The sequence below is a fragment of the Chiloscyllium plagiosum genome, unplaced genomic scaffold (assembly GCF_037043375.1).
Source record: "Chiloscyllium plagiosum isolate Xiang-an unplaced genomic scaffold, Cpla_swu_hap1 HiC_scaffold_39, whole genome shotgun sequence".
Classification (NCBI taxonomy): Eukaryota; Metazoa; Chordata; class Chondrichthyes; order Orectolobiformes; family Hemiscylliidae; genus Chiloscyllium; species Chiloscyllium plagiosum.
Genome location: NW_028270177.1, coordinates 9,822,104 through 9,837,261, shown reverse-complemented (window position 1 = coordinate 9,837,261; position 15,158 = coordinate 9,822,104). Strand labels below are relative to the sequence as shown.

Here is a 15,158-nt window from a genome sequence, read left to right as displayed (position 1 = left end):
TGCTATGTTTTTCAATGGAACAACGACTACATTCCAAAGCAAAAAGAGATAATTACTTAAAAAGATGCTTTGGAGTGTCCCAAGGCAAGATTCTTTATAAATACAAGTTATTTCTTTAAGACAGTGTTGACACAATATTCTTATACTGTGGGATGTAGAAGGTACATCACAGACAAGTTGGAATGTATTGGTTGATCCCAAGGCAAACCCAGCTAACGTCACAAGTTGGATATCAAAAACTAGTCCTGGCTTTAAGCTAAGACCTAACTGTATTCCACCTGAATCATGTTACCCAATGGTACCATCAGGGAGGCAATGAACATGACATCTTTGTCCCATTTAATCTCACTGTCAGAGAAACGCTATCTAATTCCCTCTTTTCTAAGTTGCTTCCTCCTTGCAATAATTCTAACAGCACTTCCGGATTAAGGTGAAAATTAAACTGGAACTAGAATCAATCAGTCATCAAATTTATTTTTATTCATTGAGGTGGGTGAGCGAAAATTGAAATGAACTAAACGCGTACTGATTGACAGAATCAAATTTATGATTGAAATCACACCAACACATTTGATCTGTACAGCTGTTGAATAAATTCATGCATTACTTGCAGTATGAAAGGACTGTGCATCTCCTCAATATACAGGATTTATGTCCCTGATTTAATCCCCTATACACTATCCCTACAGCATAATATTTCATGGACACCATGGGAGAGTGAATCAGATTGAGAGTCGTGAGGTTGCATTGATAGGAGAGATGCTACTGTCTGGGATAAATGTGTCTAGATGCCAACTGCTGACTCCATAGCCAACTTTGGCCCTGTTTAATATATGGAACAAGAACAGAATGTGCTGATTGTCGTACCAATGTGTTCTCCTCTGTCTGCAAGGTCCACATGCCCTATGAGGCACCATGACCCAGGACAGCATGCCAGCATGTCTGAACTGGCATGAAATGGGAAAAAAAGAAGTCAGTGTGGCTGTAGTGACATTGCCATTAGGGAAAGACAGTGATAGCTAATGATCTCTTAGCCTCTAGCTCTCGGAGCAGTCCAGAGTTGGGCTGGAGGTTGGGTGGGAGGGGTTGGAGACACCATTCCTGGGGCCACATCAGCTGCTGTGTCTTTGGGACCAATCATTGACTCTTTCCAACCATGCCATTTCCTCTCCCTCTCCATGAGGTGTTGGCCACTATACTGCTGGAAGTGTCAACTTCTTCTGGGCATTGATGTAGCCTTTGCCAATGACTTTGCCCTGTTCTTAACACGACCTTTTCAGGAAACTAACACAAGTAGGGAACTGGACTGGTGGCGATAGTCTTTTTTCTAGTGGGATGCTCCAGTCCAATCTGCTGTTGGCGGGATGTAAACAATCCGTGATTGTTCAACAAAACTGAGGCCCTTTCCTGCACTCCTGCCCTCAGTCACCATTTAAAAAATACATTATCAGGTCAATATCACAATGCTATATGCAAGAGTTTGCAGTGAACAAATTGGCTGTTGTGTTTTCTGTATGACAACCCTTCTAAAGCATTTAATTGGCTCTGATAAACTTGGCACATACTGAGATCATGAAAAGCATTACATAAGTGCAAGTTGTATATTCCACGGGTGAAGATTAACAGATTAGTCGACAGAACCTAGCATGCCAAGAAAAATTAGGTTTCCAGTTGCAAAGAGCAATGGAATTGTACTGAGACTACTCTGCACCTATTATATACTCAATTGATCCTGTTTAGTGGCACTCAAGCCCTCATTTAACAGGATTCTTTAAAAGGGGTGAGTATATAGTCTCACTTATTCTCCATCTGAGCTACTGCCTTAGTGAGTTCTGTTCAGTTAAGAGCTTGCAGTCAGTAGTCTTTATACTGAACGTGTTTAAACGCTATATGTGGTGTAATAATTATTCTTAGGATAAACTGTCCTGGTACTCACAACAAGTGGTTCGGCATCAGTGCTCAACCAAGTAGCTACTTGAAATGTTTTTTAAAAAAAATCATTGAGGGATGTGGGTATCGCTGGCTAGGCTAGCATTTATTGGATCAGTGGTGCTGGAAGAGCACAGCAATTCAGGCAGCATCCGAAGACAGGCAAAATCGACGTTCCGGGCAAAAGCCCTTCATCAGGAATAAAGGCAGAGAGCCTGAAGCGTGGAGAGATAAGCTAGAGGAGGGTGGGGGTGGGGAGAGAGTGGCATAGAGTACAATAGGTCAGTGGGGAAGGAGATGAAGGTGATAGGTCAGGGAGGAGAGGGTGGAGTGGATAGGTGGAAAAGGAGCTGGGCAGGTCGGACAAGTCCGGACAGGTCAGGGGATCGAGTTGTTGGAGGTTAGAAGCTAGGATGAGGTGGGGGAAGGGGAAATGAGGAAACTGTTGAAATCCACATTGATGCCCTGGGGTTGAAGTGTTCCGAGGCGGAAGATGAGGCGTTCTTCCTCCAGGCGGTGAGGGAGCGGCGGTGGAGGAGGCCCAGCACCTCCATATCCTCGGCAGAGTGGGAGGGGGAGTTGAAATGTTGAGCCACTGGGCGATTTGGTTGATTGGTGCGGGTGTCTCGGAGATGTTCCCTAAAGCGCTCTGCTAGGAGGCGTCCAGTCTCCCCAATGTAGAGGAGACCGCATCGGGAGCAACGGATACAATAGATGATATTAGTGGATGTGCAGGTAAAACTTTGATGGATGTGGAAAGCTCCTCTGGGGCCTTGGATAGAGGTGAGGGAGGAGGTGTGGGCGCAGGTTTTACAGTTCCTGCGGTGGCAGGGGAAAGTGCCAGGATGGGAGGGTGGGTCGTAGGGGGGCGTGGACCTGACCAGGTAGTCACGGAGGGAACGGTCTTTGCGGAATGCGGAGAGGGGTGGGGAGGGAAATATATCCCTGGTGGTGGGGTCTGTTTGGAGGTGGCGGAAATGTCGGCGGATGATTTGGTTTATGCGAAGGTTGGTAGGGTGGAAGGTGAGCACCAGGGGCGTTCTGTCCTTGTTGCGGTTGGAGGGGTTGGGTCTGAGGGCGGAGGTGCGGGATGTGGATGAGATGCGTTGGAGGGCATCTTTAACCACGTGGGAAGGGAAATTGCGGTCTCTAAAGAAGGAGGCCATCTGGTGTGTTCTATGGTGGAACCGCTCCTCCTGGGAGCAGATACGGCGGAGGCGGAGGAATTGAGAATACGGGATGGCATTTTTGCAAGAGGTAGGGTGGGAAGAGGTGTAATCCAGGTAGATGTGGGAGTCGGTGGGTTTGTAGAAGATGTCAGTGTCAAGTCGGTCGTCACTGATGGAGATGGAGAGGTCCAGGAAGGGGAGGGAGGTGTCAGAGATGGTCCAGGTAAATTTAAGGTCAGGGTGGAATGTGTTGGTGAAGTTGATGAATTGCTCAACCTCCTCGCGGGAGCACGAGGTGGCGCCAATGCAGTCATCAATGTAGCGGAGGAAGAGGTGGGGAGTGGTGCCGGTGTAATTACGGAAGATCAACTGCTCTACGTAGCCAACAAAGAGACAGGCATAGCTGGGGCCCATACGTGTGCCCATGGCTACCCCTTTGGTCTGGAGGAAGTGGGAGGATCAGTCTCTGCTATGGAGTGAGATATTTATATTCCAGTCCAGGTGCATCAGCCACCTGTTACGATTATTTTCATTTGGGGGTAGAATAGAATTTCACACTTGCTGACAACTCACCAGCACAGACTAGAGGCATATCACTCAACTCCTCACATCCAATCCCTTAAAAATAGTCTATTTGGCAGTGCAGAAATTAAGTATTGCTTTAAACAAAAAACACATCTTGTTGAAGCCTTTCATCTTGCACTTATCAGGACAATTTGCAAGAATACCAATGTAAAGGGAAAACAACATTGATACCATATGAGAGGAGATTGGTTGACAAGTAGACTCTGGTTGAGAGGTATTGCCAGGACAATGTGATGGGTAATGATGCCTGACAGTTAATTGACAAACTCTGTTTAAATTTTAAACCAGGAATGTTGATTGACAAGGTATTGTCTCAAGAAATGAGCCAGTGAATGTCTGTTAGCTATTTTGTTGAATTGAAATAGGTGCTCATGTGTATATGTGTTTTCTGCCTGCAAAGACATGACATTTTATATTAATTTACAGAATATATTCCACACTAATGCACCACACTGCGAACCTGATAGGCAATCCTAAATTGATTCCCTGCATAATTCTTAGCACACTCAGGATTGTTTAGTCCATGTTAACCAATTGCAAAATTACACCAAATGTTGGACACCGTATTGTGAATTGTACAAGTTTGGGTATAATCAATAACTTGCTGATTTCAAACAGCTGAAGGGAGCCATGTTGTTTGATACGATTGACAGACACACAGCTTACACGCTTGAAATCACAGCATTTCACGTGTTTTATCTATCACACAAATAAATATCATGGTATATTGAATTCCAATGCCTCATAAATGTTGTTCTCTCTTTATAATGGTATACTTGTGAATTGTCTGATGAGTGCAAGACAAAAGGTTTTAACAAAATATGATGGAAAAGGTGCAGTTTGTTGATGTCACTAAAGCAGACTCATGAAGTAATCAGAGCGGTCTTGTGATATCATTATTACTGAGTTTTACAATGCTACACCAAGAACTCCATACAAAACAAATCTCTTTTCTTAAACTCTCACATATCCTCTCCCTTTGAACAATGAGCAGGGTTGGAATGAGTCCACATGATAAGCATGATCATGCCATATCAAATGGCATCTCTTCATAAGCATTTTTAGCAACGGGCATTAGACATGTTCCAACTGAATATCAGAACAGATCTGAGACCTAAATAGCGTTCGTTTGTTCTGAACCCACATTGAATGGCTAAAGCCCCAAGTATAGGCTGCCTGTCACCTGGAAAGAATGAGGTGAGCAGACAAGGTAAACCAGGTTTGTTTGATTGTTGGGAGAAGTGAGGCTTCATTATCAGGATTCTGAGATCTATGTGAGGAAGACAAGGTCTGAGGCATCTACACTTCCAACAATGGTGAAGAGAAAGTGAGGAGTGTAAGACATAGCTTTGAGGGAGCAAGATAGGAAATTGCTGTTGCTAATTATTTCATTAAATTGGCAAAATCAAACAAGGATGGCATATGCAGTGAGGAAGGGCATGGTTGGTGGAACTTAAAGGTATTATTTGGATTTGCTAATCCAGATGGTTTGGTCTTTCCTCGTTTCTGCATCCGGGGAGTAAGGGGTGTTGAATATGAGAGGCCCATTCACATGATCTGAGGTTCTATAAGCAGTGAGACACTGTTGAGAGATCCAGCAGTCAAAAAGGAAATCAAATGTTGTGAAGGCCAACTTAGAGATTGAGGAGATGAAGCAGCTTCACTTGAGATCAAACGAGACAGTGAAGCCAAGAGCCTCAAAATGTGAAGATTCACTGGAAGTGTGGAACTATTAGAGGTGTCTCACTGCACATTTCAAACTATGATGTGGCTTGGTCACCTGACACCAGTGATATAGTCTGTAGTGAAGTCTGTTACATGTGAGCCATCATTTCTCCCTTTACTAACACCACAAACACCCTTAACCTATGCTATTAACTCCCTTAACCAACATTACAGACACGCTCAATCAATGCTATAACTTCTCCTAACAAACATTACAAACACCCTTAACCAACACTACAGACACCCTGAACCAACACTACAGACACCCTGAACCAACACTACAGACGCCCTGAACCAACATTACAAACGCCCTGAACCAACATTACAAATGCCCTGAACCAACACTACAGACACCGTAAACCAACAGTACAGACACCGTGAACCAACAGTACAGACACCGTGAACCAACATTACAAACGCCCTGAACCAACATTACAAACGCCCTGAACCAACACTACAAACGCCCTGAACCAACACTACAGACACCCTGAACCAACACTACAGACACCCTGAACCAACACTACAGACACCCTGAACCAACACTACAAACGCCCTGAACCAACACTACAAACGCCCTGAACCAACATTACAAACGCCCTGAACCAACACTACAAATGCCCTGAACCAACACTACAAATGCCCTGAACCAACACTACAAATGCCCTGAACCAACATTACAAACGCCCTTAATAAACATCTCAATTTCCCTTAAGCAACACAATAAACGCCCTGAACCAACACTATGAACACCCTTAACCAGCACTAAATCCCCCTTAATGTATACTACAAACACTATTAACCAATATATAAATTCCCTTAATCAACCCTATTAACTTCCTTTAACTATATCTACAAGTGCAGTTTATACGGTTAGGCATCCATTTGGCATTTTGTGAAGCTTGCTGTGTATAAATTGATCACAATACCCTGCATACTGTATAAACATTGATAACACTTCAACAAATTAAATAATTGGGGACATCCTAATGTCATGATAGGCATTTTATGTGCAAGTTATTTGCTTTTTTTATGGTTGTCAGCTTGTCCTACGGTTGAAGAGGTTTTCTCCATCTTAAGAAGTGGTAACTATTAGCCACAGGTACAGATATCTCTCTCCCTCACTTTGCAACATGTAGTTAAATGGGAACTAGTTTCACTGACTATAATCTTCTCTTTGACCACTGCACGTTGATTGTCACACAATGCCTTTGCTACAGTAATGTTGCATATTTATTTCCAGTGGCCAATGGATGTTAGGTGGTTATGTGGTGGCCACACTTATATTGGCCCTTTGATCAGTGAAGAATCTCTTCACGATAATCAACTGGCCCACAGTAACCAGGAAAAGGATGATGGTCTCACTAGATGCCCAGTAGATAATGTGACTGTTCACGTCTTCTGCGTGCAGGTGATCAATCAATGCCTGCACCCGCTGTTGTGTCTGCATGCTCATCACACTCCGCAGTGCAGTATGGATGGAAAGGCAGGAGGCTTCCAGCTGAGGAGATAAACAAATAGGATAACACTGCAGTATAACTGCCTCGGCCATTAATGACTGCACATTCGAAAGTGGATCTCAAGTCTGGGCGACATGTTCTAAGGTGAGAAGAGAGAGATTTTGAAAAGACACAAAGGGCAAATGTTTTGCACACAGGGTGTGGAATGAACGTCCTGAGGTAGTGGCGAATGTGGGTACAGTTACAATGTATATCAAGTATATCAAAAGGAAAGGTTTGGAGGGATGTGGGCCAGGACCAGGCAGGTGGGATTAGTTTAGTGTAGGCTTATGATCGGCATGGACTGGTTGGACCGAAGGGTCTGTTTCTGTGCTGTATAACTATGACTCCAACAACAATAGCGATGATTCATCAACCTTCCCTTTTCCTTAAATGAGGTGTGGGTATCACTGGTCAAGTCAGCATTTATTGTCCATCCCTAATTGCCCTTGAACTGAGTGCCACACTAGGGCCATTTCACAGGGTCAGTTAAGAGGCACTGCTCAGAGTTCCACCAAGGCCAGAGAGGGCAATAATGGCAAATTTCCTTTCCTAAAGGACATGAATTGAATTGAATTGAATTGAATTGATAGCTATATTGTCATATGCACTCAAATATGTAGTGTGAAAAGTTTATAAGTCACCATCTTCGGTACAAAGGTGCCTTGGCACAGCTTCTTCAGTTACAAGATCTGTAACAATATCACCCACACATGGGTGATACAGATGGGCTTTTACCATATTTGATGATTGCTTGATAGTCACCATTATTGAGACTAGGTTAATATTCCAGATTGATTAATTGAATAAAAGTTTCACTAGTTGCCTTAGTGAGATTTGAGCCAATGTCCCCAAAGCAATAGCCCTGGCCCTCATGATTACTAGTCCAGTGACATTAACTATACATCACACTCTTCTGGTCACCCCTATTAATCATCACTATCATTCTCCAAGACCTTTGTTTTTGGACTCAGGATTGTTGCTGTTTGACCAAACATCCTGCATGCATTGGAATGTAATCCTTCTGAGGCTCAGCCAAAGTGCCCTGTGTGATTTATCTACAAAGGCACAAGTGGGAGCTGAGGAGAACTTGTTTTTAAATGCAGTGACTTATTAATATATGGAATGGATTACTTGAAAATGCTGTAGAAGCAGGTTCAATTATAACTTTTGAAAGAGAGTTGGATGAATACTTTAGCAAGAACAATTTTGCCATTTTTTTGGAAGGAAGGGGGAAAATAAAGGCAAGGGAGTTACACTAATTAGAGAGGTCCTTCAAAGAGCCAACACTGGCATTTGTTTCTTCATTCTTTCATGGGATGTGGACATCATTGGCAAGGCCAATTTGTTGCCCATCCCTAATTGCCCTTGAGTGGCTTATTAGGTCATGTCATTGGGTACTTAGCAGTTAATCATAATGTTGAGTCAGAAGTCACATGTAGACCAGACTGGGTAAGGATGGCAGAATCTGTTTGCTAAAGGGCATAAGAGAACCAGAAGGGTTTGTACTACTATTGGTGATAGTTGTCATGGCCACTACGTTTCCTCTGATCGTTCCTGTCATTGTACGGACTTTCAATGCAGTGACATCTAGGACTGGAGGTCAACTTGTCTACACACCATCAGCTTTGCAGAGCTTCCCTACAGTTGCACAGCTTAGAGGGAGACTTGATGGCCATCTTTGTTGAGACTAGCTTTATATTTCAGAGTTAATAAGTGAATTTAAATTCCACCAGTTGCTGTGGTGGGATTTGAACTTGTGTCTCCAGAGCATTAGTTTGGACACCTAGATTACTAGTCCAGTGATATTAATATAGAATCATTGAGATGTACAGCACGGAAACAGAACCTTCGGTCCAACTTGTCCATGCCAACCAGATATCCTAACCTAACCTCGTCCCATTTGCCATATCCCTCTAAAGCCTCCTATTCATATACCCATCCAGATGCCTTTTAAATGCTGTAATTGTACCAGCCTCCACCACTTCCTCTGGCAGCTCATTGCAAACACGCACCACCCGCTGTGTGAAAAAGTTGCCCCTTAGATCCTTTTAAATCTTTCCCCATTCACCTTAAACCTATGCCCCCTAGTTTTAGAACCTTTCACTCTTCGATCCTATCCATGCCCCTCATGATTTAATAAACCTCTATAAGGTCACCCCTCAGCCTCCGATGCTCCAGGGAAAATAGCACCAGCCTATTCAGCCTCTCCCTGTAACTCAAACCATCCAGCCCTGGCAACAGCCTTGTAAATACTTTCTGTACCCGATCAGGTTTAACAACTTCTTTTCTATTGCAGGGAGACCAGAATTGAACATGATGCCAATCTCCCCAAATAATGGACCAAGTGGCCTCCTGTGGTAGAGCTCTGTGAGCTCCTGTGGCCATTGCAAGGATCTTCCATGGTTTAGCCAAAGTCACAGAACTATCCTTCAAGCTGTGGGATTGAATATCTGAGTCTGCCTTCACACAATCACCCCTCTCACTCAATCCTGGTGCAATGGAGCCATCTGCGAGGTCTCACTATTAAAAGAAATATATTTGAAACATAGTAAAAGTCTGAGGCTCTGTGAGGGTGAGTAGCCAGATTACTTAAGGACTGTCAAGACCAACGAACCTGTGTGAGAGCACTGTCCTTGCCCTCAGCAGTGGCAAAAATGGGAATTTCCTCACCGACTTCAAGGTGGAAGTAAATCTTTTTGTGGCTGAAGGTGGAGAACTGGTTGCCAAAGCAGAAGCTGTAGACACCGGAGAGCTCCACTTTCACAGCCAAGCTGTCCTGCCGTATCTTGTGCTTCCTGTAGATCATTCGCCTTCTGGGATCTTCGATGAAGCAATCCACATCATAGTGACCACCTGCAACCACCTGGTGAGAACACAAATGTTTAACTGGTGTCAAAGGATCAAAGACAAAAAAAAAAACTGCAGATGCTGGAATCCAAAGTACTCAGGCTGTTCTTCCAGCCTCCTGCCTGTCTACTTCAAAAGATCAAAAACTTATCCAGGTAGCAGGTCCTATCATAAGAGAGCTCAAACCAAAACAGCTGTCACAGTAGCTGCCTGACCTCTGTCTTGCAAGGTCCCCAAGTTCATGTTTTACTCCAGGTATTAAACACAGAACTGTTGCAGAACTAAGGGAGTGTTGCACTGTAGGAGGTGCTGCCGATAAAGATACGACATTATATCGAAACTCCATCTGCCAGTTTGACCAAATCATCCATCCTAACATCTCCTTATGTGAGAGGGTGTCAAATCACATTCTTGGGGAACATTTTTATGATGTTATGGGTACTACATAAATTCAAGTTATCATTCTATTTGCAATGTGACAATTTTAAAACATTTTCTGCTGTTCCATTGAAGTATCAGAGACTGTCTGATTTCAATTAACAAGCTACCCTTGGGTTTAGCGCAAACAGCCCAAGTCTCCATTTGGCTGGCTGATCTCAAAATCGTTGGAATTGCAAAGGTTTCAGACAGGATAAAACTGATTTTCAGAACTTTAACTGTCCCATATAAGGGCAGTGTGCATACTGGGATATTCCCTAGCTCCAGACACATATCAGTGACAGAGGGCTTGTTGGAGGCCTCTCCCCATATCAGGAAGTTTGGAACATTAACTGTGAACCATCATTTAATGCATTGGCCTAGGTACAAAGGAACTGACTATTTTTATCATTCTTTCCACAGACAATACAGTGCTGTGCACCGGGGAATACACAGTGGGGCTCCCAGTGCTGGTATCATGCAGTCAAGTTCAATTTCCACTCACCAGTTAATGTTCTAAGTTCTTGATATGCAATAAATTACAATGAAACACACAGACCAAGGTTATACAGGCAAACATAGCAGCCATTTTACACACAGTATTCCGCACACTGCACAATCAGTTACCGATGTAAAAACAAAAGCACCGAAAATGCTGGAGAAACACAGCGGTCCTGACAGGATTTGTGACGGGAGAAACCGAGTGTATGTTTCAAGTGCAGTATGACACTTCTTCAGAACTGAAAGATGTTGGGAACTTGTTTTTTGTAATTTTGACAGAAGCAGAGGAAGAACATGAGAGTGGATGATGGAGAGACCCCGTGTAAAAGACACAGGACTTGTTGATAGTGGTGAAAGAGAAAAGATGTAAAAATGACGGTTGGCTAATGCACCAGGAGAACCCCCTTCAGCCTTGAACAGCTGATGCAAATCTTAGCACTGGTACAGTGGCTCAGTGGTTATCACTGCTGCCTCACAGCACCAGGGACCCAGGTTCAATTCCACCATCGAGCGACCATCAGTGTGGAGTTTGCACATTCTCCTCCTGTCTGAGCAGGTTTCCTCCAGGTGCCCACAAGTCTGAAGATGTGCAGGTTAAGTGGATTGGCCACACTAAATTGCCTATAGTGCACAAGGATGTGCAGGCTAGGTGGATGAGCTGTGGGAAATGCAGGGTTACAGAGGGAGGATGCTCTTCAGAGGATCAGTGTGGCTTTGATGGATCAAATGGTCTGTTTCCCCACTGTTGTGACTCTATGGTAGTTGGCAGAGCATCTTCTGTGTGAATGTAGTGAAGTAACCACAAACCCATTCCCTCATTAGGCAGAGACAACTAGCAATAGTTCAACCTGAGCATCACCACATTACAAACAAGAGAGACTTCACAGTGGCCTTAAGCTGGTGCAGGAATTGACCCCACATTGTTGGTATACAAGTGTGTCACAAGCCAGCCAACTGAGCCAACACTCTTACCTCCAAGTTACAAAGTTGAGTCTTCAAATGCCGGTCTATGATTTCAGCACAAAACGCCAGGCTATCACTCTAGTGAAGTAGTGAGAGTGTGCTGCAGTATCAGAGATGCTGCCACATGGATGAGATGCTAAGTCAATGGCCTTCTCATGATGGCCCTGATGTGGAGGTACTGAAGTGAACAAAGTTAAAAATCACACAGCATCAGGTTAGAGTCAAACAGGTTTATTTGGAAGGAGCAACGCTCTGAAAGCTTGTATTTCCAAATAAAGCTGTTGGACTATAACAGCTTTATTTGTGTGATTGTGTGATTTTTAACCTTCCCATGATGGACACAGCGCTATTTCAAAGAAGAGCACTGAAGGTGAGGCCCGACCAATATTAATGTCAACAAAAATAATTATTTGGTTGTTATTACATTGCAGTTTATGGGACCTTGTTTCCTATAATATGACATTTCAAGATTACTGAAATCATAAAGTATTTTAGACTAGGTTCCCTACTGTGTGGAAACAGGCCCTTCAGCCCAACCAGTCCACACCAACCCTCTGAAGAGTAACCCACTTCTGACTAATGCACCTAGCACTATGGGCAATTTAGCATGGCCAATTCACCTAACCTGCACATCTTTGGACTGTGAGAAGAAACCAGAGCACCCAGAGGAAACCCATGCAGACATGGAGAGAAGGTGCAAACTCCACACAGACAGTCACCCGAGGCTGGAATCGAACCTGGGACCCTGGCGCTGTGAGGCAGTGGTGCTAACCACTGAGCCACTGTGCCACCCCCTGAGCCACAGTACTGCCCCTGGTGGTTATGAAAAGCACTATGTAACAGCAAGTGGCCCTTTTTGTGACATCTCATTAGAAAGACACCAACTTCTGTCTGACATCACATTGCGCTGGAGTGGGAATTCAACCTTCATCTCACAGGTAAGCTCAGTCTGACCATAATTACACCATCCATCTTGCTACTTACCAAAACAAAACTCCCAAAAAGCTATAGAATAAAAGGTTATGAAAAAATAACCAGCCCATTGGAGATGCTACCATATGGCTGCAAAACCAGACATTATTCCAAGTTTGGGAGAAGATTTGTAGCTCGGGTGATCCTTGTTGTTGTGGTTCTGTTTGCTGAGCTGGGAATTTGTGTTGCAAAACAGATTCCCAGCTCGGCGAACAGAACCACAACAACAGACATTATTCCAATTTATTTCCCACAAAGAAGATCCTTTGAGAGTCAACGAGGGTCAGAGTCATACAGCACAGAGGAGGTCCTTTGGCCAGTCGAGTCTGTGTTGAGACTCACTAATCCCACTTTCTAGCACTTGACCCATACTTTCGAATGTTATGACATTTCATATGCTCATGGTGGAGCTTTCCCTTCACTTTCTTCTGTTGGTAATACAGGTTTTAAAATTAACGTTCAGCACCATTAGGAGAAAGTGAGGACTGCAGATGATGAAGGGCTAATGCCAGAAACGTCAATTCACCCCCCTGCTCCTCGATGCTGCCTGACTGCTGTGCTTTTTATTAGCCTGTCGAGTAACTACCATACCCTGCCTTAGGAAGCTCCACAATGTCCGGGAGCAAACTCTAAGGTCAAGTCAAAAAGAAAAATTTTCTTCAATCCATGTGGAGTAAAACCTGGTGTTTAGATCTCCCATGTTTGACAGTTTACAGCTAGGTTAATCTGGTAACTGTGTGACTGCACTTTACCTGGAAAACGAAGTTGCACTTGGCATCTTTCTGCAACTCTTCGTAGAAGCACTGAATCTCTCTGTCTGCCAACTCGAAGGTCAGCTCGGTTAAATTGGCGGATGCCAAAGGCATGAATAGCAAGAAAGGAAATAACATGATGACCGGAGAGGAGCTGGGAGGGGGAGACTGAGTGCTGCCCGGTACCGAGTGGCTGGTTTGCCCTCTCTCCTCCCCGCGGCTGGTACTCGGCTTCTCTTTGTGTTTCGTGGAAAATCCTTTCACCTTGTTCCCATTGCCCCGCCTCTCGCCGACCACAAGCGGTGTTAGGGTCGGTCTGAACCCTGACGTGGCACCAAGGGATCGATCCTTCCGGGAGCCGTGAGAAAGGGAGGGCATTCGGGACAGATTTGAAGAGTTACTTATCAAGATTTCCGCACCACTGACTTGAATAATGCGGTCAAGCTAAGCTCTTGACCCCGCCTCTCCTTTATCTCTCAACGTGGGAAAACAAAAAGAAATAAACTGTTCGGCCCTTTGGATTCGTGCTAGCTCTTTAATGCTGTGCTCCGCTCCACCCCCATTCTCATGCCCCTCTCTCAGTTTTAGTTCTTAAATATGCACCCACTTTCCTTTTAAATCCTGCTAACTTGTAAACCAAAACAAAAATTGTAAAAATATATAACCATATCAAATACTTGAAATACTGAGCCGGTCAGACAGCATCTTCAAAGTGGGAAATAGTTCAGGGGGTCAGGTCTGTGAGCTTTCATCTTTTGTTTTGGATATGTGTCTCTTTCTGGGAGCTTTATGGCTAATCGACTGAGAATTGATTCATAGTTCACATCAGTAACTTTGTTCCTTTATTTCCACCTGCCCTTTGAATGTAATTAATTATAGGGCTTGGGGAAATATTAATTAACTATTTTTTAAGACTTACGTGACAACTCTCGCTTTGTTTCAGGATTAGAGCGAGACAGGTTCCATTCTAACAGTTGCAAGTGTGACCAATGTATGGAACACTAGGCTGAGAAGGGCTCTTTAACAGCTTCAAGTTCCTTTCCTCTTCCCTAATTATTCTGTTCCTGTACACCCCCTTCTGGATTTGCTGATACTTATGTTTGAAGTGATGTTCAATTAGCTTAGAATGAACCTGTAAAACCACAGGAAGCACTATTCGGAGGAATAGCTGTTAAGGAATTCCGAACAGCTGCTCAACATGTGAGTTGGTGGCTACCTACATTGGGAGGGGGATGGTGTCGGTCAGTCAGATTTGAGGGAAGAGAGAGGGGGGGCGGATTTAATTCAAAATCCTTTCCTTTCGTTCCCAGGTTTCTCTCAAGATACTGGCCTTCTGGAAGACTGCAAATCCATCCGGTCCAGTCAGAGCAAGTTGGCCAGAAAAGCAATCAGAAACAATTCCCACTGGTCTCCGAGTCCAGGTCTAGGGGACACAGCTTTGAGTTTGGAGCCACATTGTTTAGAAATAATGTTAGGACGCATTTATTCGTAAAAAAAACAGGGTGAAGCTTGGAACTCTGTTTGCAAATGACATTTCATGTTGGGTCCATTTTTTTTCAATTTAAATTTGGGATCAATAGATTTTAGTAAGTATAGATATTAATGATGTAGGACAATGAAAGGTTTATGCACTTCACAGAATCACAGAGGTGTGACAGTGCAAGAGTATTACAGTGTAGAAGAAGGCCATTCAGCCCATCATGCCTGCCCTGGCTCACTAAATGAGCATCGTTACCTAGTCCCTATCTCCTGCTTTTTCCCATTCCTTGTACACTATTTTTATCCAAATAATCCTCTTG

The 15,158-nt window shown here is 43.9% G+C and overlaps 1 protein-coding gene across 1 annotated transcript; it reads right to left on the bottom strand.

Annotated features, from left to right (window-relative positions):
* Positions 1-454: 454 nt before the first annotated feature.
* Positions 455-13,732, bottom strand: LOC122540813 (transmembrane emp24 domain-containing protein 3-like). Its single transcript, XM_043677023.2, has 3 exons — positions 13,360-13,732; positions 9,522-9,770; positions 455-6,906 (listed from the first exon to the last, which is right to left on the bottom strand). The coding sequence occupies exons 1-3, from the start codon at positions 13,495-13,497 to the stop codon at positions 6,670-6,672; spliced, it is 624 nt and encodes a 207-aa protein (XP_043532958.2). The 5' UTR covers positions 13,498-13,732; the 3' UTR covers positions 455-6,669.
* Between the last annotated feature and the right edge of the window lie 1,426 nt (positions 13,733-15,158).

Bases quoted from the DNA above. Each gene is read 5' to 3' on its own strand.
- LOC122540813 (XM_043677023.2), bottom strand. From the start codon at position 13,497: ATGTTATTTCCTTTCTTGCTATTCATGCCTTTGGCATCCGCCAATTTA. The intron at 9,771-13,359 runs GTAAAGTGCAGT...TGTTCTCACCAG, and splicing joins AGTGCAACTTCGTTTTCCAG to GTGGTTGCAGGTGGTCACTA. The intron at 6,907-9,521 runs GTTCGTTGGTCT...TTATCTCCTCAG, and splicing joins AGGACAGTGCTCTCACACAG to CTGGAAGCCTCCTGCCTTTC.